The 25,218-nt window shown below is 38.8% G+C and overlaps 2 protein-coding genes across 10 annotated transcripts in view; both read left to right on the top strand.

The window, feature by feature from the left end:
* The window catches only part of LOC101482953 (zinc finger MIZ domain-containing protein 2), a 32,176-nt gene extending 14,788 nt beyond the window's left edge, over positions 1 to 17,388 (top strand). For all 9 annotated transcript variants that reach the window (XM_076886804.1, XM_014411144.4, XM_014411147.4 and 6 more), the window contains 14 exons: positions 328 to 540; positions 5,387 to 5,470; positions 6,740 to 6,917; positions 7,428 to 7,569; positions 7,916 to 7,994; positions 8,473 to 8,604; positions 8,739 to 8,844; positions 9,982 to 10,139; positions 10,229 to 10,296; positions 10,388 to 10,456; positions 11,732 to 11,973; positions 14,330 to 14,451; positions 16,419 to 16,628; positions 16,934 to 17,388. In XM_076886804.1, coding sequence (XP_076742919.1) covers positions 328 to 540; positions 5,387 to 5,470; positions 6,740 to 6,917; positions 7,428 to 7,569; positions 7,916 to 7,994; positions 8,473 to 8,604; positions 8,739 to 8,844; positions 9,982 to 10,139; positions 10,229 to 10,296; positions 10,388 to 10,456; positions 11,732 to 11,973; positions 14,330 to 14,451; positions 16,419 to 16,628; positions 16,934 to 17,041 — 1,911 coding nt within the window. In that variant the 3' untranslated portion in view covers positions 17,042 to 17,388. The remainder of the gene's footprint in view (positions 1 to 327; positions 541 to 5,386; positions 5,471 to 6,739; positions 6,918 to 7,427; positions 7,570 to 7,915; positions 7,995 to 8,472; positions 8,605 to 8,738; positions 8,845 to 9,981; positions 10,140 to 10,228; positions 10,297 to 10,387; positions 10,457 to 11,731; positions 11,974 to 14,329; positions 14,452 to 16,418; positions 16,629 to 16,933) is intronic.
* Positions 17,389 to 21,933: 4,545 nt separating this feature from the next.
* LOC101467736 (peptidyl-prolyl cis-trans isomerase) lies at positions 21,934 to 24,425 on the top strand. The gene is made up of 5 exons (XM_004564634.3): positions 21,934 to 22,108; positions 22,889 to 22,919; positions 23,550 to 23,638; positions 23,732 to 23,904; positions 23,999 to 24,425. The coding sequence occupies exons 1-5, from the start codon at positions 22,040 to 22,042 to the stop codon at positions 24,132 to 24,134; spliced, it is 498 nt and encodes a 165-aa protein (XP_004564691.1). The 5' UTR covers positions 21,934 to 22,039; the 3' UTR covers positions 24,135 to 24,425.
* The last annotated feature ends 793 nt before the right edge of the window (positions 24,426 to 25,218 follow it).

Below are 25,218 nucleotides of genomic sequence, written 5' to 3'. Positions count from 1 at the left end.
CCAGTTTAAAAACATCATTTCACTTCCTATCCCCACTAATTGTCTTTGGACCGTGGGAGGAAGCCAAAGTACCCGGAGAGAACCCACGAAATCATTAGGAGAACATGCAAACTCCACAAAGAAAGGCCCTGGTCAGATGGTGGAGTCAAAATCAGGACCTTCTGTTAGGCAACAGTGCTAACTACCTCTCATCTGTCCTATTTTGGTTTATTCAAAAGGCAGAAAGAATTAGATACTTACTTGATAACTCATGCAATATCATACTTTCCCATTAAATTATGGATTAAACAGCTCTAATTCCACTTTACCGTCTCTGTCTTTTTCCAGGGTTTTTCTGGACCACAGTATGGCTCTGGTGGGATGTCGGGGTACACTAACCAGCCTCTGCAATACCCCTCTGGTTCGCAGCAGAGATGCGCCACCTCACCCTCTTACCTCTCCAGCCGGATGCCTCACGTGGGACACTACTCTGCTGGATCACACAATCCAGCACAGTTTTCCCCTGGAGCTGGACAGCCCAATCCTCCTCAGTATTATAAGGTGACCACAAAACAGAGCCAAGCAGCTTTGGGATGTTTGAGATTAACATAATTTTTAAGGATGTTTGACTATCTTATAAATTCCTAAATAAAACTTGTAATGTACAGAATAAAAGCAGATGCTGAAACTATTTCACCTGGCACAACTATATCTAGAATGTTGGTTATTGGCTGGTAGTTAGATGGTGCCAGTACCTTCTGGGGGGGGTCCTTGGGAATCAGAACTGTCTGGTTTTCAGTTAGCCTGGGTCTCTCTCATCAACTAGCAGGTGGTTCATTTGTACTGCCAGATGCTCATGGATCGCAGTCAGCTTCTTCAGCCAGTAGGCTGAATCATGTTGGGGCCTGGTGTTGTCCAGTGCTTCATACTGGAGACCCTTTCTTGGATGTCTGCCATTGTAATGGTTACTGAAACCTGCTCGGGGAGGTTGCTGTGGTCTGCTCTTAGATCCGCTAGCTAGCCGGTGATACATACTAGGGCTGCCACGATTAGTCGACTAGTCACGATTACGTCGACTATTAAAATCGCAGACGACTAATTTAATAGTCGAGGCGTCGTTTGAAGCTTTGTAAGATCCCGAAAGACGCAGGAATAAGTAGTAGGATTTAAGAGTGTAATAACGGACCGAAACAGAAGATGGCAGCACTGCATGTCCAGGGATGCCAGCTGCCGTTAAACCCCGAAGAAGAAGAAGCAGAAGCAGTTAGGGGTGGGTTTTGATTATCAGTTTATCAATTAAAATCGATTCTAGCTTGGATAACGTGATATCGATTCATTAAAATCCTGAATCAATTTTTTCAATATAAATTTATTTTGCCCAAAACGCCAGAATCTCAGGTTAAACCTCACAAAATTTCAACAACCACCAAACAGCTAAAACAATAAATGAGAGCAGGTACACGGATTATGCACAAAGACGTAAACACAAAGCAAGGACCCGCTGACGCATCAGAATCAGCGAGATGTCGCCTTTCTCACCCGACGGCACGGACACAGTCGGGCTGAAAGCCGACAGCTCGCTGATTCTAATGTTTTGGCGGGTCCATGCTTTGTGTTTACGTCCTTTTTGCGCTAGATTCTGAAGCTGTAGGTTTTATCTCTCTCCAAACAATATTGATTGAACCAGCAGCAAAAAAAGATCCAAACTACCCTTCACATAAACATCGTCATGAATTTCCTCTTACTTTTGCTGTTTTGCTTCCACCGAGATAAAATCACACTTCATGCACAGCTTTCTCTCTCTCTCTCTCTCATAGTACACTTCAAGAACAATTTCCGTCTAAAAATCTTTTTTGTGCATTATTCGCTTGCTTATTACGCACAAGTCTCCTTTTACTTACTTCCGGAAAAAAAAGCCTCATTTCTGTTGTTCAATAGGCTTCTGAACAAATGTAAACTTTTTAAAATTATGCAAAATTGCAAAACGCTTAGCTGTGTCTTTAAAACCTCTATAACTTTGCCCTGCTTCACCTCAGCAGCATCGGGTAATGTTCAGATGTTGATTAATGGTTTTCTTTCGTTTTTGATCTACTGCTGAATGTTTTTATAAAATCGTTTTTCTGTGTTTTATCCTCAGCTACTTTGACACAAAGGCATCTGTGATGCTTACACCTTTGATAAAGTCTTGCAAGTGTCAGCTTTCTTTTTATAGATATAAAAGCATGGAAATGTACTGGTGCATGATCTGAATTATAATATTTCTGAGTGTCTGAGCAAGATTTCCCCGAATCGAATTGAATCGAATCGTGGATTGAATCGATTCGGGACGTTGTGAATCGGAATCGAATCGATTCTAGTAATCAGTGACGATACCCAGACCTAGAAGCAGTGTCCGGTTTCATAGCTGTCCAAATTTAGCGGCTGCATCCTCCTGTGCCCGCATTTGTAGGCCAATTATGTTACAGCGATGCGGTGAAGCCTGTCCAAATTCGAAGACTCCCCCAAATCCGGCTGAAAAATGCGTCCTTCATTTCCCCAGATTTGAAGGATGGGTCGGGTGTATCCTTCGTGGCCCAACCTATCTCAGAATTCATAGCGCAGCCCAGCCAATTCCAGTTTGCAACAATGGCGGCAGCTACTTAGTTTTAATATTGCTCTTATTACTCTTTCTGGGTCACAAAATAAACTTTTAACATATTTTCAGGCGAGAATGTAGCTGTGTAAACGTCAAATATCTGCTCGATTTATCAAGACATCACATATTTGCAAAAGTGCGCCGACGTTTTCGGAGACCCATCGATAGCTAGAGGGTTGAAGGCTCACTAGAGCCGGCGAGAAACGCGAACTCCCGGCACATCATGTTCAAACCCCCCGCCGTTTTACTCTACTCAGGTTGAACATGATATATAAGTCACTCAGATAATTTAAAAATGTTATTGTTTGGCGTGTTTTATTTGTTCCTGAGTAAATTGGTTTGGCTGAGATTAAAGATATAGTTTTTACACAGCTGAATAAATGTCAAACAGAAGTGTGAAATGGTAGAGAATTTACTCCAGTGTCCTGTTACTAGTCCACTATCAAAATAATTGTTTGTGACTGCCCTAGTACATACAATGCATGGTATGGTTTCTCTTGCTCCTCTTTCTTGGGTTTCTGCTCACTGAGCACGTGGTCGGTTATAGCCATCTTCCTGATGTACTCGTGGATGTCTGTTGTCTTATCCTGGACTGTGGTACTGACACTCACTATGCCCTGGTCTCCTTCCTTCCGCTTAGTGTACAGTCTCAGGGTGCTGGACTGGGGTGAAACCCTCCATGCATGGTCAGGAGCTTTCTCGTCTTCATGTCAGTGGCTTCTATCTCCTCTTTTGGCCAGCTTATTATCCCAACAGGGTAACTGATCACGGGCAGCAGGTAGATGTTGATAGCCCAGATCTTGTTCATACCGTTCAGCTATCTCCTCAGGATTTCTCTGACCATCTGTGTAGTTGGTGGTTGCAGCTTTCCTAGCAGCCTGTTTGGTGTCCATTTACCTGTGGGATTTCCAGATATTTGTAGCTGTCTTTAGTGTTTGCAATTTTGCCTTCTGGTAGTACGATCCCCTCAGTTCTGACTACCTTCCCTCTCTTTGTTACCATGTGACTACACTTCTCCAGTCCTAAAGACATTCCATTGTCCTTCAGTCCAGGTGTGGGGCATCAAGTCATAGGTCTTGTAGTCACAGGTTGGTCAGTCTGGTCTTGCAGTCTAGGGCGAGTGCTTTGTCTACTTGAACCAATTTATTTATTTTTTACAAAACAGAAATGAGAGGACAATTGAAACCACTTGGCTGTTTTTGTTAAAATAACTAACTGAAGTTTATTGAGTTATAAAGATGAACTATTTAGAGTCTAGTTTTGCCTCTATATAACACCAAAGTGGATTTTAAACAAAATTGAAGGTACAAGCATCCAAGCCTGACACCCTGGCGCATGTCCAGGAGGGTCCTGGTCAAGCCGAGCTACAGCTCCTGCGCGCTGTGAGTAAGCAGATTCACGCGATTATGCGTTTTTCCTGTTGCCACTTGTGTTGCCCTTTAATATCATCATAGTCTTTAACTGCACTAACTAAATATCATGTTGAGCAGATGAAATCCCTTGAAGGAGGGACTTGCCTCCATTTGCCTGAAATTGGTAACAAATATACAAAATTTGCAGCCAAAATTTCCCTTTAAATTAAAAAGGCTGGCTTCCTGTTGGGTTTGGGCTATAGTTCCAAGAGACTTTTTTCTACAGCTTGAGACATTACATCAGGGTAAATGGTAATGGTAAATGGACTGGTTCTTATATAGCGCTTTTCTACTCTGTCTGAGCACTCAAAGCACTTTGTACAACTAATTCATTCACCCAATCACACCCATTCACGCAAGCATGTCTAAGCTTAAGTGCTAAGTATCTAACATTCATACACATTCACACTCCGATGGATGCATCGGAGAGCAACATGGGGTTAGTATCTTGCCCAAGGATATTTGGCATGCAGACTGGAGCAGCCTGTGATTAAACCACCAACCTTCTGGTTAGTGGCTGATCTGCTCTGCTACCTGAGCTACAGCCACCCCAGGGTGTGCCATTAAATAAAAGTGTTCACACTGAAGTGTCATCAAGGTCTGATGTTTATTTGGATTTGACGTGAATCTGGTGAACCAGTATTTCAAAGTATATTACATGACTTTTCCTGTTCCCACTAGGTGGCACACCAACTTTTGCTGAGATTTGACATATCAATGTGTTCATTTCTGGACTCTCATGACCCCCGAGAAGCTTAGGAGAGACAGTGTTATGTTGGACAATGTGTCTTTGAGTTACAGCAGTTTCGTGCTTCATGGCAAAACATTTAAATTTGCCAAGTTGAAATGATAAAAGTGGTGCCAAAATTTATTATCTTCGATTCAAAATGGTAGACTTCCTGTTGGGTTTAGGGTATCACTCCTAGAGGATTTTATGTGTGTCTACAGATGCTACATGTCTGCCAAATTTCATACATGTACATGAAATACAGCATGTGGGCTCATTTCTTTGCAATTTTTTAGGGGTCACTACAGAGTTATTTTGCTCTGTCCATGTCCCAAAACCAGTAAAATACTGACATTTTCACCAGTTTTGATGCATGTGCAAAATTGAATTCGTTTTTGAGTATGTTTAGGGTTTTAAATATTCTATTCGCTTCACAGAGTAGATAGAGTAGGGCCTTCACAATTTTGTGCTTGGACCCTAATAATTAATACAATGTGAGTGAAGTGCAGACTCTCACCTTTCATCCAAAGGGTTTAACAAAAGAATTGCATTAATTGCAGATGTGTTTTCCCCACATCTTTCTGTCGACATTTCTGGGTACTCAATGTCATGTTTGGTTTTTGTGGTCTTCAGTCAGAGCCTTTCAATGGTCAGGGCAGCATGGCAACTGGAGGACCAGGAGGATACAATGCCTTCACACAGGCTGCAGTGAATGGGGTAAGTCCTCCATGCACTCACCCCATGCTGTCAACACTGAACACCTAAGCTCAGTTTCTCTTAGTTTTGTTATACTAAAATTCTATGGCTTCCTATATTTTATGAAGATTTTAATATCTAAAAGTTAGAAGTTTAAGTATTTTTTAATGTTTGAATTTAATTCATGCTGTTTTTGATTCATTCTACTTAGAAGTCGTGATGTTTGGTTGCAGGACTGTGTGAGGATTGTAAAGCAGAAGCTAGTTTTCTACTGCTTACAGTATCTAATGTTCATCATGGGGCATCATATAATTTGATAAGAATTTAGTAGTTTTAATTCCATTATCGATATCACTTTTAGATTTGATTCCTTGTCAGTTCGCATTAGGTTCTCACCAACTCTGATTTAAGAACAACATATGAAAGTCATTACAGTCGTGCAATTATTTGCATGCTGTCAAATTTTTGTGCGTGATGGAGATGTTGCCCCTGTTTGTTATGATCGATGTTGGGGTCGTTACTCCAAAAATTTATTACACATATTACAAAGAGAAATTTTTTTTAAGTTATGCAGTAGTTAGTTAATTACACACTGAAGAAAGTATTTTGTGTCACTACTCATTACATTACTTTCATGGTTCTCTGTAAAATTATCTGAAAATCACTGTCTCATAATTAGCATTTAACAATATGAATCTATAGGCTACAGTCCCACACACTAACATAAATCCCTTTCCTAATGAGGACACATGATTTGTCTCTCAGTATTTACACAAGCTAACAGTATAAAGTAAAGAAGAAAACCAGTACAAAGACGCTTCAAAGCAATCACCGCAGTGATTCTACTGTAGAAACATGAACAGGGAGAAAGGTATTCAGGCTGCAACCTGAATGCTCATGCTTTTGTTGCCTGTTGAAATTCAGCGTCTGGCTGCTGAGGTTAGAATTCAGTCAGCTTTAATATTACTCAGGGTTCTTGACTAGCTTAGCATTAGCATGCTGTCTGTACAGGTATTTACAAAGAGCCGAAGTTCTGTTCTGAAGTGTAATGCAGTTATTTCTGTCCTAGATGCTTTTTGAACTTTTCTAATGCACTTAAGTTAAAGTACTTAAATTAAAGAACAACATGTGCTTAAATTAGATAGGGTTGTGCATGTAGAGAGGTGAAAAATCGATTTAATCCATTTAGTAATAAGGTTGTAACATGACAAAATGTGGAACAAGTGAAGTACCGAAAATACTTTTTAGTTAGGTTTGATGCTCTAAATATTCCTCATCCTCGTCTCTCAGCCAGTTCGGGGTGGGGTGCTTCCTGGGTATCCCACCTCACCAATGGGAGGGAATCCTACCCCTCCAATGACACCGGGGACCTCCATACCTCCCTACCTTTCTCCAGGCCAGGAAACCAAACCCCCCTACCTTACAACAGAAACCAAAGCCAACATCAACACCCAGCAGCCCGTTACAGGTGAGACTCAGCTGCCACAGAGTAAGTACACTGCTAAAGATGATATACAGATGAAGTTTGACTGGAAATAACAAATTACTTGAATTTAGGCTCTGTAGCATTTCCTTAATCTTGTGATGAATGGCACTGAAAACTTGCCTCTACCTCAGCTCTCACAGTGTTAATAACAGAGTAGAAGAATAATTAACAATTGAGAAAACAAACAAACATCAAAATGTTTAATTAAAAATTGATTGAGTCATAAACATTGTATCCACAAAAGAACAACTGATCACAAAAAAAAATGTAAATGAGAACACGTGCAGGTCAGAGGTTTTTAGTATTCATCTAAAAAGGTACAGTTACTTTTGTTTCCTTTCAGACTCCTCTCAGGATAAAATTAGGCATAAACAAAAGTGTCTGTTTTATTTGAAAAAATGGGATCACAACCTCGTGCCTCAGTTGTCTGTCAAGGCACCAGATAGACCTTGAATTCACTGATGCATCAGAAACTGCAACTTTTCATTCAAGGTAACCCCAGTGACGACCTGCGTCTGACTTTCCCTGTACGAGATGGTGTAGTATTGGAGCCTTTCAGACTGGAGCACAACCTGGCTGTCAGCAACCACGCCTTCCATCTGCGAGACTCTGTCTACAAAACACTAATGATGAGGTATAAAGACTGACACTGCAGTCACATGACGAGAGCAGAACAAAGTGAGAAACAGTGTTTGGAACAGTTTGAAGCCTGAGCTTTGGCTTACATAGATTACTTGTGCATACACTGACCATGTTTAATATCATCCACCATTGGACCAGGATATGACAGAAAAGAAAAAAATGTTATAGGTTCTTTTTGAAAATATTTGAGGGACACTGTGCTTGACTGTGGTGTGATATGTAAATAAATTGCTCTCTTCCTGAGCAATTTAAAACAGCAGAAAGAAAACAAATGAAGAATGTCTGACAGCCCCACCCAGTCTTTTCCCCTGACAGCTGTTTTGTGTCTCCCTCCACAGGCCAGATTTAGAGCTGCAGTTTAAGTGTTACCACCACGAAGACAGACAAATGAACACTAACTGGCCTGCCTCTGTGCAAGTAAGCATCCATATCTGTTATATATTTGTGGACGTCAATATACACACGTATGTACGTTTGGCTTTTTGTATGGACATTTATTATCAGTGCATTCATATGTCTGTTATTCATAGGTTTAACGATTAGACTAAGCACTAAACTCTGACCCTAAATCGAATTGTTACTTTAAACCTGAAGCCAAGTCTGAACCCTTAAAGAGGCATTTGAATGGATATGAAAGGGGAAACTTTGTGTCATCACACTGATGGTCTAAAACTCAGTGGTCTATAATAGAGATAGCTGGATATGTTTTGTATTTATTGGTTTGGTTTCCTGTGACTAATTATAAACAGTTCTTGAGATAACATTTTGAAGAGGTAACTGTCCCCACATTTCAACTTTAATTACCACCTTTAGAAGGGATCTTCTAAAGGTGGTAATTAATTTGCCAGGATTTTGTTGACGTTTTCTCTTCTTCTCTCTTCTTCATTTTCATCAGGTCAGTGTTAATGCAACTCCTCTGTCCATTGAAAGAGGTGACAACAAAACCTCCCACAAGCCCTTGTATCTAAAGCAAGTGTGTCAGCCAGGGCGCAACACTGTACAGATCACAGTGACAGCATGCTGCTGTGTAAGTTCCTCGATGTGACTGTTTCCTGACTCAGTCACAGAAATGCAGAAAATTTAGTACAGTATGTTACATTGAACTAATGAATTAACCTCATTTTGTACTCCTGTTTGCCCCTCATGTCTCTTTGTCCCCAGTCCCACCTGTTTGTTCTACAGTTGGTGCACCGGCCATCTGTCAGGTCTGTTCTGCAGGGTCTGATGAAGAAGAGACTGCTGCCGGCCGAGCACTGCATTACAAAGAGTGAGTTATCAACCTCATCAGTTATAGCAGGGCCCACTGGTTTCCACTTAACACTGTGCATTCATTCAGTGAAGCCCTGTACAACTTGGTATAGTGTGTATGTGTATTTGTATTTTATGCAACACTAGCTGTGAGGTCGCATATTGATTACCAAGGTTCTGTGACTAAGCCTCGAGTTGAACAGTTTTGGTAAATGGACTGGTTCTTATATAGCGCTTTTCTATCCTATCTGAGCACTCAAAGCACTTTATACAAGTAATTCATTCACCCAATCACACAAGCACTTTTTCTAAGCTGTTAGTGCCTATCTAATATTCATACACATTCACACTACGATGGATGCATTAGAGAGCAACATGGGGTTAGTAAGGATAATCGAACCACCAACCTTCCAATCAGTAGATGACCTGCTCTACCGCCTGAGCTACAGCCACCCCAGTTTTACCATAGCCACCTTGGTTTTTTAAAAGTATGCAGGATATGTGAAGAAATAGATTTGAAAAGCAGAGAGACAATTAACACTTATAGTCTAGAGATATGATAATGCTAATCATTGGACACGATAGTTTATGAACCGAATTCCTTATTGTATTCAGTATTGGTGAAAAGTAGCAACTGGCAAATGGACTGGTACTTGCATAGCACTACTGAGTACTCAAAGCACTTTGTACAACATGTCTCATTCAACATTCATACAAGCACTTTTTTCTGTCTAAGTGCTTTCTATCTAACATTCATACTCTGGTGGATGCATCAAATAGCAGCTTTGGGATTAGCAGCTTCCCCAAGGATATCTGGCATGCAAACTATCATAGTCAGGGATCAAACCACAAAGCGTTTGATTAGTAAATGACCCATTCTACCTTCTAAGTTACAGAGAATACAAAATGAAGAATGAAGGAGCTAACTTTGTAGACTTCCAGTTGTGAAAAATAAAATTCACCATTGAAAGAAAACTGATTTGGGGATTTATTGAAAGAAACTTTGCAAGGGGATCAGTACAGGACAAACAGTCTTCACACCAGCATTGATACAGAAAAATCTTTGTCTATTTCGGCTGTAGAGTTTTCTCCTCAAAGGAGTACTAGGAGCACTCGGGTAGTCATCTTTTTCTTTTTTATGGTCATTTTGTTTCAGTAAAAAGAAACTTCAGCAGTGGCACCATTCCTGGAACCCCTGGTCTGAATGGGGAGGATGGAGTGGAGCAGACGGCTATTAAAGTTTCTCTCAAATGCCCCATCACATTCAAACGAATCCAGCTGCCAGCCAGAGGCCATGACTGCAGGCACATACAGGTAAGGTCATGTGTGCACTTATTACTTACACCTCCAGATAAATTCGGTGGAGTTCTTTCAACGTGGAAATCTTTGATCTTTTTTTATAGTGTTTCGATCTGGAGTCCTATTTGCAGCTAAACTGTGAAAGAGGGACCTGGCGATGCCCTGTTTGCAAGTAAGTGCATTAACAATGACTTGTTGCCCTTTTTTCATAATCAGTAATCAGCATAAAGTTTTCACCAGCTGTTTGCTCCTCTTGTTCACAGTAAAACAGCTTTGCTAGAAGGACTGGAGGTTGACCAATATATGCTTGGGATTCTTGTCTATATCCAAAAGTAAGTGTTGTTACTGTAAATAGTTACTTAACCAGTGGTATTTCCATACCACTGGGTCATGATACTCACCCCCCAAGCAGTCATGGCAGATGCTTGCTACTCCCCCAGCCTGGTTCTGCCAGAGCTTTCTTCCTGTTAAAAGGGAGTTTTTCCTTCCCACTGTCACCAAGTGCTTGCTCCAAGGTGGTAGTTTGATTGTTGGTGCTTTCTCTTTATGTCTCTACAGTCTTTACAATATAAAGTACCTGAGACGACTACAGTTGATATATACAAGTAAAATGACATTGAATTTAATTGATATACTCACTTCTGTACTGCTGTCATTTTTAACAAAAAACAAAGTAATTCTTTATTTGCCATAATCCTGAAAAATGATAAACTGCTATCTAAAGAGCTTGCCAATTTTCAGTTCACTACATTTTTGTGGTTAAAAAGAACAAGGTTCACAATAATGCTATATACACACACACACACACACACAACAAAAATGTTGAGTCACCTTTTATTTCTTTATATTTTGCTTCCAATTATTCTTTTAAAATCTTTTAAAGTTTTGCTTTTTCACATACTTTTTGCCCAGTCTTTACTTGACCATTTTCAGAGGACTATTTTTTGTTCGGTGAACAACTTAGCTCTGACCTTTTGAATCATTCAAGTGTAAAAAAGGCACCCAACTCATGAAATGAACTAGTCTTGTCGCTACACATAACAGAAAACTTAAGCCAAGAACCAGTTTTAAATAGTATTTTTAGGTACTTTAATAGGAGACCATTGCAAACACACTTAATTAGTTCACATTTTAGTTGAATTTATGAGAAATGACAAAGATAACATAGTTTGAAAGACATAAAATAGTTTTTTTTTCACCAACAATAGGATTCCAAAAGCGCTATTAGCAGAAATAGCTATTATTGGCATTTCTTAACATGCTGTGTGGTGTGTCCTTAAAAAACATGAGGAAACAGAACAAGTGGAGGACAACAAGTGATGGATCTAAACAGGAGCATTAGTTTCCATTCATCACTCCAGTGTTGTTAATTGGGAATCATCAGATGGTTTGGGTTCTCTCTTTAATATTGGAAGCTCATCATAGTATAAAATGCCTTAAAATGACTGTTGCTGGGAACTGGTGCTATATAAGTAAAACTGCATTTAATGAATTATGGACACATGATATTAGAAATGGACAGAATTTGATAAAAGCTCCACATTTTATTTATTTTTGTTATTTAATGTCCTCAATTTTCATGTCTCACCCTTCCCTCCCTTCCTCAGTTCAGACTATGAGGAGATCACTATTGACCCAGTATGTGGTTGGAGGCCGGTGCCTGTTAAACCTGACCTTCATATAAAAGAGGAGCCTGATGGACCAGTCCTCAAACGCTGTCGCACAGTCAGTCCAAGTCACATGGTCTTACCAAATGTGATGGAAATGATTGCTGCTCTGGGCCCAGCATCATCCCCCTACCAAAGTCTGAATGCAGGAGGCAGGAACACCCCAGAGTACAGTCGGCCAGGTATGAAAGAGGACTTTTTTTTGTTGTTGTTATAATTTGAAGAGAGGCGGTTATAATTAACATACATAAAATATAATGAGATTTTTTTGTTACAGTTTAAGTCTGATTCCATTTTATTCACATTCCCTAACCCACCTAACCTCCAAGATCAAAATGTAAAAAATAATTACGGAATACTTCTTGGGGAAGTAATCCGTAATTAGTATCTAATTACGATTTTCAAGTAGCTTGACCAACACTGGTTGTCAGTATTTCCACTGCTGCACAGCAAACAGCAACTGTTGTTAAGAGCAAACTTTATTTTCGAAATTATAAACAGATACATTTTAAAACAACACTTAAGTTGCTGCCATGGTGTAACTCTGTTTAATGCAATAACCTCCATTAAAGTGACCAGTCACTTTAGGACCCCTCTTCCTTTGGGTTCCGCATCCAGACAGTGAAAAGTCTGATTTGAGCGAGCAGCTTTTAGCGCAAAAGCTACCCACAAGAGTGTGAAGCTGCACCCATACACACAAAGCAGACTCACGTGTGCAAAGGCTTCTTTGTGCGTGTAGCTGCTAAGTTCTATTCACACAGGATGTTGAATTTGCACACAAGGAATTTAATTGCGCGAGTGGCAATGAATACCTGCACCATGAAATGAAATTACCTTCTCAGATTACTAGGAGGCTGAGTAGCACTGGCGGCTGCCTGCATGTTTGATTTTAGTGTCACGGTTTCCTCATTAGATTTGTGTTATGCTTTTTTACATTTTTCCAGCCTTAATAAATGGCTCGTTTTCTGCCTACTTATGATATAGCATTCTTGGTCCTCACTCATTAGTCTGTATCATTTACAAATTGTGACAGTTATCTATTATCACGATACCAAGGAGGAAAGATATCAGCCAGCAATGATTTTAAGGTAGCAATTGTTGCTATCTGTCTGTCCGTCCGTCCGTCTGTCTCTCTCTCTCTTTCTTTCTCAGAAGGGTTAAAAGGCCTTTTCCAGACAATTTGAAGCTTTTCCCCAGTAGAAAACAGACAGTTTGCCATCTTTCCAGGAGTGATCGTTCCAACAAATTTCCCCCAAAAAGCCAAGGTCATACAATGCTCAGAGAAATGGCACCATGCCCAAGAGCTACATCTGAGATACTACAGAGCAGAGTTAGCATGTTAACGTTTATGACAATCAGATTAGAAAAACACTGCACAAGTACAGAAAGCCTCATCTCACTAAAAAGAGCATGGCAACACTACTTCACTTTCCAAATTTGCATTTGAACAAACCATGAGACTTCTGGAACAATGTCCTGTGGACAACAAGACCAAAGTTGAGACCTTAAAAAAACTGTGCATAAAGACATGCCCACAAACTTCAATTAACCGATGCAACACTGTTAGAAAGTGTGGATTGATCCCTGGATACTCCCACCTGCATGTCAACCTATACTTGAATAAGATACTGAACCCATGTTGCCCAGATACATGTTTAAAAAAGTGCTTTGAGTGCTCAGTACAAAAGCCCTACATGACTGTAACTGTATTAAAAATAAAAATTATAAAATGATAAATAACAATAACTAATATGCTCCCTCAATCAAATAAGGTCTGTTTAGTACTCTGTTAAGTCAAATGAGTTAAGGTAGCAGCTTATGTGTCTTCATTTATTTTTACTGATGTAAAAACACAAAATTACTTGATGTGAAACACTTTCCCAAATTCACTTTACCACACCGGTCCATTATCATACCAGTAATCCATACCCTGTGGTTTAAGGGATTATTATAGGGATTACACTGCTAAAGAGCTGTATACCAAAAAAGCTGTCTTAAATAGCCATTTCATGTCAAGATTTTTTTTTGGTTGAGATTTTAAATAGGTCTTAAGAAAAACGTAATTTTGATTTATAAAATGGTTTAAGAGCCCTGATCTGATGTGGAACCACTGATTCTAATCAGATGGATTTAAAAGCCTGACAAATGTATTGCTGGATCTACTTTTTTCGGTGCAACTTTCTTTGACAGCTTTTTTTTTCTTTAATTGATACCATTTTAAAGAGGACTGTTTGCTTGGTCAGAAATGCCCAGAAAATGAAGTTTCCATGGTTTCCATGCTATCCCCACTTGTAACTCATGATATATATTGTGCATCATTGCAGAAACTATAGACAAGCATAGAAGATAGATGTGAGGTGACCTAAGTAATATTGCAATAAAGCACTGCAATAAAGATATGCTCTTTGACTCTTCAGCAGGAAGTTTTCTCTCTCCACTGTTGCCTTGAGTACTATTATGCAACAGGGAAAAAAAGTATCTACTGGCCCATTTTTATTTGCTCAATGGAAATAATGTTTGCTATTATTTTTGTTGTAGGGAATCAGGGATTCTCCAACCAGCCAGGATTTACAGATTTCCCCAACACTCCTGGGACCCCAATACTAGGAGAGTATGCACCTTCTGGACCACCACCTCCACTCCCTTATCAGTCTGAGCAGGTTGGATATCTTTAATACCCAATTAATATATATGTAAATAAACGGGCAGGAAAAAAGAGGGACCTTATGGCCACAGCAATGAGAATTAGGGTCAGTTTCCTCAGGTATTTTCCTTTGATGCTAAGTAGACTTCAGCGATAAACAAGAATAAATGCACCACAGTCAAAGGCTTCTTATATACTGTACTGTTGTTTATGTAACCCTAATTGATGCAGTCCATTACTTGAAGAAGCACACATAGTAGTTTATCTTAGGGCTAGCTACTAGAAGCTACTGGAAGTCTGACTTCTTGTTTCAAATTATTTTGTCTGTTATGTTTTCTCAACTGAAAACCTCTATCTCAGAGATTCCTGCTCTTAAATCCAAACTTTTTAAAAAACATTTAAATCTTCAACGTAATGTTAAGTCTTATGTGTGATTTGGCGCATCTCAAATAAATAAATAAATGAATAATCCAAAAAGTAGCTATATTAATGCTGAAACAAGGTTAAAATATTCCCTCCAAACAAAACGTATAAATTCTAAATGTGCAAATCAGTCCGTGCATGATTACATTGCTCTGCCTGTTAAAAAGTCACTTGCACAAATCTATCGCCTGTCGTCATTTACTGGATTGACGATTGGAAAAATTTTACGTCGCCCAACCTTAATGTCCATGGGGGAGAGCTTTATCAACAGGAAAAGCTATATAAGATATAAAAATACAGTTAAAAGTCCAAGCTTGATACCCTCCTTTAGATTTTCTAAAGCTGTTCAGTGGGGGAGATTTGAGTTTTTGTCAGGCCAGTTCTGACCCTGGGCCTTATGTTTGACGCTCCTGATTTAGATTATGAACGGAGTAAACGGCTAACCTAACCAATGAGTGCTGTAATAGGATGTTACTGAGTGGATATTGTGCACTGTTTTTTCTCACCCACACCGTTTGGCAGTGACCCCACTTCTCCAAAAGTTGATTCTGTTCATCTGGACGTAGCGTTTTGTGGGAGAAACGTTTCATCACACATCCAAGTGACTTCTTCAGTCTCAGCTGACTGCAGGTTTCCCCAATCTTATAAACAGTACATTTGCATAATGACTGAAACCAGCCAACTGAAGGAACAATGGGCTGGGAGGTCAGTTCCTTTATCATAATTATGCAAATTCTCATGACCATTTATCAACAACCACTGATCAATGGCCACGAGTACCATTCACAGAGAGTCGGGGAATGGCTGCAATCACAGCATTGTAAAATGGCGAAAGATGTACCCTTAGGCCCCATCCTCAATTCAGAGATGGTCTTGTTTTGCAAAGGGCAGCCCATCAGAAATAATGTGGGCTTATGTGGGAGCATGGCCTTAATGGGCTAAAATGGCTTTTTTTCCACATAGAGGATGAACTGAGGTCTGCACCAAGCCCCAATATAAGATAGATGAGGATTATTATTAACTGTTAAGTAAGCAGAACTGTTATGGTAAATTTAAGTATATAAAGTCTTTTATGGTCTCTTAGAGCTCCTGGGTAACACACTGTTCTCTCACTGCCTCATTAAAAGTGAGAAAAAAAAGAGTGTTTTGTAAAAGTTTAATGTTCTTTATTTTTGGAGAGCAGTTTTCTGATTTTAGACTTCAAAATAATGCACACCTTTCATGGTCATGAAAGTGCTTGGCAAAATAGACAAAATGTAAAGTTTCCCCCTAATATTTTAAAAGTTATCAATTAGCTTTAAGAGTGTTTGCCTTTTGATTGGTTAGTTATTTGTTTTGGTTTGAATCATTTGGCATCCAGCTTATAATCATGCTTCTCTGCGCTTGGCTGTCATCAACAACATGTTTGCTCACACTTACAGTCATCGGCCACTAAAACAAATCCTGTCACATGCAGCTGCTTCGTTATTGTATTATTTGTGGTGAATAATGTTGTCCGTGTGATACTGTAAAATAAGCATTCCCTTCTTGTTTCCTTTTTTATTTTATTTTTCCTGTCAGACGGCTCATTCTGGACAAATTGACCACTCTCATAACATCCTCCAGCAGCATGGCTCAGGTGTGCACAGTAACCCGAGTCTGTGTGACACTAGCAGCCCTCTGCCACAGCGGAGCACCAATACCCAGAATACCCTCGGACAGAGCGAAGGCACCTTTGGTCTGAGCGGCCCGGGACTGCCTGTAGGAGAGGGGACAGATCATACGCTAGATGTGAGTAGAGGCCTGTTGATGTCGTACTAAATTTTCAGTTTAAAAAAAAAAAAAAAAAAAAGAATAGTAAAGAAATCATAAAAACGTATAAACATAGTGTAGCAAAACATTTCCCATAAAGGAACAGAAATATGAACATGATCCACAGAAAGAGTGGGGTAAACAAGAAGTTTAGTTCTTGTTTGTGTATATAAAGATTTGAATACAGTTTTAATAAGATTGCTGTATCTCAAACTTTCAGTGTTTATTTAATTTTAAAAACATTTTAAGTGTCTATTTTTTTTCCTTAATTATCTGTCATCAAGCTTCTTCCTGAGCTGACCAACCCAGATGAGCTGCTGTCCTATCTGGGCCCTCCGGACCTTCCCAACAACAGCAGTGATGATCTGCTTTCTCTGTTCGAGAACAACTGAGTCAAACTTCCATTCCAACCTCTTTCTCTCTTTGCTGTAGCTCGGCTCAGTTTTCACCAACTTCTTTGTGTGTGTTATGTTGTTTTTTGTGTATCAGTTGCTCTGAAGTGTCCTGCTGCTGAAATTCTTTGAGTACAGTGTTAAGGTGTACGTAGGAACACTATCGAAATGTGAACACTATTATGAGTTTGAAGAATGCAACAGTACACAGGCATTGACTCTACAGACCAGCATTTGAAACTATAGCACAAATCACTGGCTGGAGTATTTTGTATTTAATGATTAAATTGTTTTTTGTTTGGTTTTTTTTATTGGTGTACATTCATAAAGGAGTTCCCAAAATTTGACTGGGGATTTTCATACATTAACATACACTTCTGCACATCGTGAGTGCTGCAAATTGTCTGCAGATCGTTGTATTGTAACTTGTCCACATGTTAAGTATGATAATGGAAACAAAAAGTTTCATGCAAGAATATTTTTGTATTCTTGCCTTAAAATTAGGGTTTTCTGTAAGGTTATTATTGGCTTATTTTTAATGCCAACTCAGCTTAAAAAACATATATATTTATTTATATATACAATTAATTTGAATTTCCTTCCATTACATAGCACCTTTAGTTTAAAGCACCCCTATTATGCTTTTGGGATTTTTCTCATTCTGTAGCTTTCTTTGTGTGTGTTAAGTTTACACAGTTCTAAAAGTAAAGGTTCAAGCTAAACAGGGTCACTCCCCCATAGGATACACTGCTCCTAAATGGTATAATGATTATTTATAAACTTGTTTGGCTCTAGCCAATAATATCCCACTAATTACCAACAGACTCCAACATAAACTTCACGACTCAAATACTGATATGGCTTCAGATAGCATATTGCCAGTGACGAGAAATTTGTCTGCATCTGCATTGTCTGGTAATATTAGCCAAAAGAAAGACAATTTTATGCTACAGAATATGTGACCAACGGCCAGGGTTGTATCATGGCTGTGCAGGTTCATTGTTGCATTTAATTTTTGAGGGGAAAGTCAAATCCAACTATGAGCTCACTTTCTGAGTTGAAAAAGTTGAAAGCAATTGTTTTTCTAAGATTTTTGTTAGTAATACAATGGAAAGCAATAGAAAACATTTAGCACTGGTTATTTACATAAACACATTGCCCAAGAATGACCAGTTAAATCAAACTGGGGCTTGGGATAAGTGTGTTTTCGATAGACGGTATACAAGTTGGAGCCCCGTTTGAAGGTTTGAATTTACTGTTTTCAGCTTTTGGTTAACATTTGAATGTGACAAGGAGGGGCGGGTCTGACTGCGAAACTAGTTGTGTATTGGCTAATGACATGTTGATCACAAGTCATATAAACTTTCATTTTGAAGCATAGTGTGAATAAGATTTACAAAACAGTATTTTGTAAACTAAACTCAGAAACAAGTTACTGAGGTCAAATCACATATAGGGTGTAAAGAGGTGCTGGAGCAGTTTCCCTTTTATTTGTATGAAAATATTACATGGGACCATCATTGAAAGAGCTGATATATATATATATACATACACACACACACACACACACATATATATATATATATATATATATATATATGTGTATATATATGTGTGTGTGTGTGTGTGTGTGTATATATATGTGTGTGTGTGTGTGTGTGTATATATATATGTGTGTGTGTGTGTGTGTATATATGTGTGTGTGTGTGTGTGTGTATATATGTGTGTGTGTGTGTGTGTGTGTGTATATATATATATATGTGTGTGTGTGTGTATATATATATATATATATATATATATATATATATATATATATATATATATATATATATATATATATATATATATACACACACACAAGAATAGCTCTGACATTCTCATATTATAAATCATAAATTTGTAAGTGATATCTGTTGGAAGTTGATGTTAATCCAAACAAGCATTGTGTGATCTATTTATAAGAACAGCCAGATCTTCTGAGATTATAATGGGGGAAGCCATGAGTGGTGTCAATGGTGAGGTGAGGTTGATCTAACCTTATAACGCTGTGGTCAATTTATGAGAAAATTCAAATTTACAAGATTGCAAAGGAATGTGGTATGATCCAAACCCAGTAAACTTGGGGTCATTTAAAAGTATTTATAGTTATTTTCAAGCAGCAGTGGTTTGATGAGTTTGAGCCAACCTTGGGAAACTGAAGATGATTACATTGGACATTTTTGGTAATTGATAATATTATTAATTAAATAACTAAATATTAATCTTACATAATTTAGTTTGTTTACATTTATTCAGGTAAAGATTGATGATTTTGTGCAATTTTATTTAAATTAAATACTATAAGTAACTATATTTATTCATACAAGTATTTCTTGCTTGAGACCCACTAATTGGTAGCATGATGCATTTCTTAGTTGTGGTCATCTTCTGGGAATTGATGATAATGCAAGATAAAGAAAACTGACAAACATTTTCTTAAATACACACATGATTACAATGTAAAATGAGAGTGGTTAAGGTGTAGAGCTAAAAGACACATGTCGTCATAGAGTAAATGAGAAAAAGCCCAAAGTATGAAGGCATTGCCAGTAGGCCTTTTCCACAACATAAAGCTGGGAGAGCACTGACATTCATTGTCTCTCTGACATCCTTCAGCACTGTGAAATGTACAAAGCCTCATTTTCCCTCTGTTGGTTTACCCTCTTTTGAGGGCTTTCAAAAATACTTTATATGAGCTGTGTGTCATGGCATTTTTCTGCCATTTGAAAGTTAGTATGTTTTTATATTGTTTTACATTTATAACCCATCATGGCACGGGTTTACGTATTGTATAATCAACTGTTTTCATTAGAGAACGTGTGTGTGTATCAGACAAATTGTTAAACATGATCATTTTAATGTTATTAGTTGGATAAAGGATCATTGTTGGCACTGTATACTGTATGTTTAAAAGTGTTAAACCAATTGTAAAAATCAAGGTCATACATAAAAGATGCATGTGTGACAAAAAAATGGACAGTCAGCAGTCATCAAGATAAAGTTGAAATTATTCTTAATGTGGTTTTTTTAAAGTTGACATTTTTTTGTATGAACTGTTTACTCGTTGTGGTCCAACATTGTGTTGACAAAGCAACAGAAATTCTTTTCCACGTTGAGCTACGCAAAATTATATTTGAAAAGTATGAACAAACAAATTTACTACAAAAAAACTAAACAAAAAACAAAAAAGATTTTTAAAAATGTTCTTCCTATTTTGTAACACATTGTAATTGCCATTATTTTCTATTTATTTTTTAATTATAATTATCATTGTATTCACAGTTGCTTTGTCCCCTTCCTGAAACTGAATCAGAATTAAACATTGCTATTTGACCAATGGCGTTTTTCTATTTAACTTTAACATTTATTTTAGTTTTAGCTTTTTGAATGTATTTATAGTATGTAAAGCTTTTTCCATCAGAATGCCAACTGCTGTTTGGGTTAGTCATCTTTATTAATTTTGTTTTCACTAATAGTTAACTATTAGTCTGCTTTTAGCTGGATATTTAAACTCTGTGTTATAAATGGATAAAACTAATAGCATAAATAATTTTTTGAAATAGTTTGTATGTTACAGCATTTTTGGGCTCAGAGCATAGCCTTTAGAATTAATCCTACTTCTATTAGCAGGCACATCATCAATAAACAGTAGTGGTCTGGTTCTACTGGCAACCATGCCTATGCCATAACATTGCCTCCACCATTTCTCTCTTTCTCCATACTTTTCCCTTACTAGCATGCTGTCCCAAGTTAATCTTTGATTTATCTGTTTTTTCAGTGTAATGATGGCCACCTTGACATTTCTGTGGACCTCATATTGAGAGTTCCATTGAGCAGCTACCAAATGGAAATCCAACATTTGGAATCAGCTTCAAATCTTTGATCTACTTAATTTGTCATAGACCTCTCCTGACCATGAAACTGCTTGTTAGTCAACTGTACAATTAATGCTGAACCTGAAAATGGGGGACTATGTATAAAAATTCCTAAATTTTCTGTTCAGACAGTTCATCGTGCCATCCACAAATGTTGGCTGAAGCATATGCAAAAAAGAAGCCATATGTTAAAATGATCCAGTAGTGTCACCATTGTATGTGCACCAAAGCTCATTCAAAAATGGACCAAGGCAAAGTGGAAAGCTGTTTTGGGCTCAGATGAATCATCATCTGACCCCAAATGTAACTGATGTAATGGTCTCGATGGACTTTGGTCTTGTCTTGGTCTCGCTTTCTCGGTGTTGCTGTCTCAGATCGACATAGTGGTCGGGGGAGATTTGGAGTCAACAGTATCCATGACACACAACGTAAGTTCTCTAAGAGCTTCACTTAATTTCCTTTCGCTGCTCAGCTCTCACACAGTGGCTCAGCTATGCTTCAATCCCTCCATATTGTGGCCAATCACATGCGAGCATATAGGATAATATCATTATGTGAAAAACAGAGAGGGTGAGAGACGCGACAGTCAAGTGGAGCGTGCGTCTGTCCTCTCTGTAAGTGAGTGAGACAGTAGACAGCGGGGAAGAGGGCTGTGCGAGTGCATCGCAAAAACACATAAATTTGCCTGACACCCGTAAACGAAGCAGCATCTGGCTGCAGTTTAAAGACTTTTTTTGTCTCAGTCTTGTCTTGGTCTCGATACCCTCTGGTCTTGGTATTGTCTTGGTCTTGGTTTAGGTGGTCTTGACTACAAGTCTATCAAAAGGGAATAATTTAGGTCAGGCACCTAACTGTTTTGCTTCCTGCCCAGCCCTTGAGGGTTGCCGTGGAAATGTCACACGTAACCTCGATTATCTTAAATCCAATTGGTCAGCATTGGAGTCTTTGAAAGGGAACGGCTGTGATTGGCTGTAGGCCATTTACATCGCTGCCGCAAGACCCATCCAAAAATAGACCCGAGTGTCGCTGTCAGGTTCAGTACGTTATTCTCTATCACGAACGAATCGCGAGCACATTTGTGAACATGGGAAACCCCAGAGTTTTCTTTGACATAACAATTGATGGCGCTAACGCCGGCAGAATTGTAATGGAGGTAAGAGATTTCCTATTATCATTTATTTTGTCACTCTGCGTTCCAGAGCTACAGCCTTCGTCATCTTCTAAGGAGTAGTCTCAATTTCATTCCCAATAGTCTGATGAGATTTAAAACCTCGCTGCTTTATTTATTTATTTATGTATTTTTTAACTTTAGCTAAAGCAATTGCATGTAGGTGTCAGTGTTATCGTCAGGTGACAATATAAACCGAGGGCAACCTAGTGCTACTGTGGTTAGCACTGTGGTTTCCAATCTAGCCTTTCTGTGTGCGGCCTATGGCTTCTTCCAGTGTCTCCGTGGGTTCTCTCCGGGTACTCCAGTGTTCCAGGTTAACGGTTTTTTTTTACATGAACTACTTATATTTGTATGTTCCAGATGTTGCATTCGCAGAATCGTCAATTCCTACGAGTAGTGCTTGGGGAAGGGTGGGGTTGCTGTCTCTAGTATAGGGTTGAGTGTCGATAAATATGCTGCTTAAAAATATATTAAAATTTAAGCAAATAAATAAAAGCAAGTATCCTTTAGCAGGTCTCAAACTTGCGTGTTTTTATGGTAAATGGCCTGTATTTATATAGCGCCTTACTAGTCCCTAAGGACCCCAAAGCGCTTTACATATCCAGTCATCCACCCATTCACACACACATTCACACACTGGTGATGGCAAGCTACATCAATCAATCAATAATCAATCATCAATTTATGACATCAATAAATTCTCAACCTTAAAACAGAATCCCCTGTTTCCTTTCCACTAATTGAAATCTCTGTGTTCTGTAGCTCCGGGCTGATGTGGTCCCAAAGACTGCAGGTAGGTGAGGTAGAAAAACATTTTCCGTGTCACTGTGCGTCCTCAGCTTCCTCACACCCAACAATCAATTTATGTTTCACTGCTGAAAAGTTTTCGTTCCCATTCAACCACAGCGGGATTTATTCTAAATATCTGTCAGGGCTATGGGTGATAGAGATTGTGAAAATAATACATGAATCAACTGACACGTGGAGATACTAACACCTATAGCTTAATACTAGAAAGAGAAGGATCTGTGTAATGCTTTACAAATTTACTAGATCACCAGCCACTAAGGTTTATGCCACAGCTGCCTAAAAGTTATATTATTATGACATTATTTATTATGTTTCTGAGATGAATAATTCACCATAACTTACTTAATCAAAATGGTATTTCTAAAAATGTTAAAATATAATTATCATTGTTATCCATGAAGTTTCAAATTTACTGTAAAGATGATAGAACTTTATTAATCCCTCAGGTAGGTTCCTCCAGGAAATTGAGTATTCAGGGTTTGTTTGTTTGTTTGTTTGTTGTTGTTGTTTGTTTGTTTTTTACCAAAAGCAGAAAAATAGTTTGCTTATTATTTTTATTGACTTTAGTTGCTTTATATATTTTTAAGTAAGCAACAATATGCTAATTTTACAGAAAACTTCCGTGCTTTGTGCACTGGAGAGAGAGGTTTTGGCTACAAAGGCTCCACATTTCACCGTGTGATCCCTAAATTCATGTGCCAGGTACAGTCGAGGCTTGGAATATGTAGTGTCCTCACTTTCACCTGTATGTATTTATGTATGTTTACCACATGTGCTTCATTTTTTCCTCTTCAGGGTGGAGACTTTACCAACCACAATGGAACAGGGGGCAAGTCCATCTATGGAGAGAAATTTCCTGATGAGAACTTTCAGTTGAAGCACACAGGCATGGGGACACTGTCCATGGCCAATGCAGGGCCCAACACAAATGGTTCCCAGTTCTTCATCTGCACAGCCTCAACTGACTGGTAAGCTCTACTTAGTAATGCTGCTGCATTCAGGTTCTATTCAGCTTATTTCAGGTGTCTTTCTCGCATACTAATACTTTCCTCTGCTCTCCAGGCTGAATGGGAAGCATGTGGTGTTTGGCAACATTGTGGAGGGTATCGATGTTGTCAAGGCAATGGAGAAGCAAGGCACAAAGAGTGGCACAACTAAAGCCAAGATTGTCATTGCTGACTGTGGCGAACTAAAATAGTGTAACTCATTCCCTTATCAGATATAGCCTTTATTATCCACGCCAGTCAGTTTTTATGGTTCAGCATATCAACAGTCAGAATGGGGAAAAACACCAAGTTGACCAACTTTCTCCTTCTAAAATGTTTCTCTGCTGTGTTGTCATTTGTCGTGTTACTTTTTGTTTGTTTGTTTAAATAATTTATTTTGTTTTATTTCTTTTTACCTATAACATTATCCTTTTCATGATCACATTTGTTAACAAAATCTAGATAAAATGGTGGTGGTGTTATAAATAAACTAATTGAAAGCATGTTTTTTGTGTATGCCCTCTTTTATTTATACATAATCAGAATCGTGTTTATGTGCAGACACATACAAGGAATTTGGTTCCGGTAGATGGTGGCTCTCAAGCACAGCAATGTAAAACACACACACACACACACACACACGTACACACACGTGTCTATATATACATTACATATGCATACGCATACATACACAAAGCTGTGTAAACCAACTATAACTAATCTAAACTTATATACATAAAATACAGAAATGAAATGAGGTGGAATGAATACTACAGAATGTACATAAGGTGCAGTTGCAGTCTGGCAGTGGGAGCAGTGTGACAGGTCAACTGTTTAGAAGGGAGATGGCGAGGGGAAAGAAACTGTTCCTGTGTCGGGTGGTCCTGGTCTGCAGGCTTCTGTGCCGTCTGCCAGAGGACAGCAGATCAAAAAGTCTGTGTCCAGGGTGTGAGGGGTCTGTGATGATTTTCCCTGCCTGTTTCCTGGTTCTTGGCGGGTACAGATCCTGGATGGAGGGCAGGGGGGTGCCGATGATCCTTTCTCCTGCCCACAAACAGGACCCTGGCATAAGTTCCCGGGCGGTCGAGGTGTTGCAGGATGTAATGCAGCCCCATGTTCACTGCATCATCCACCGACCTGTTTGCCCGGTAGGCAAACTGCAGAGGGTCCAGCTGGTGGCCTGTAATGTCTTTCAGATGGGCTAGCACCAGTCGTTCGAAGGATTTCATGACCACAGACGTCAAGGCGACAGGTCTGTAGTCATTCAGTCCTGTGATGGTGGGTTTCTTGGGAACA

This window comes from Maylandia zebra, linkage group LG7 (assembly GCF_041146795.1).
Source record: "Maylandia zebra isolate NMK-2024a linkage group LG7, Mzebra_GT3a, whole genome shotgun sequence".
Classification (NCBI taxonomy): Eukaryota; Metazoa; Chordata; class Actinopteri; order Cichliformes; family Cichlidae; genus Maylandia; species Maylandia zebra.
The sequence above is the reverse complement of the archived record's forward strand: the minus strand, read 5'-3'. Positions and strand labels throughout refer to the sequence as shown.

Bases quoted from the DNA above. Each gene is read 5' to 3' on its own strand.
- LOC101467736 (XM_004564634.3), top strand. From the start codon at position 22,040: ATGGGAAACCCCAGAGTTTTCTTTGACATAACAATTGATGGCGCTAAC. The intron at 22,109-22,888 runs GTAAGAGATTTC...TGTGTTCTGTAG, and splicing joins CCGGCAGAATTGTAATGGAG to CTCCGGGCTGATGTGGTCCC. The intron at 23,905-23,998 runs GTAAGCTCTACT...TCTGCTCTCCAG, and splicing joins TGCACAGCCTCAACTGACTG to GCTGAATGGGAAGCATGTGG.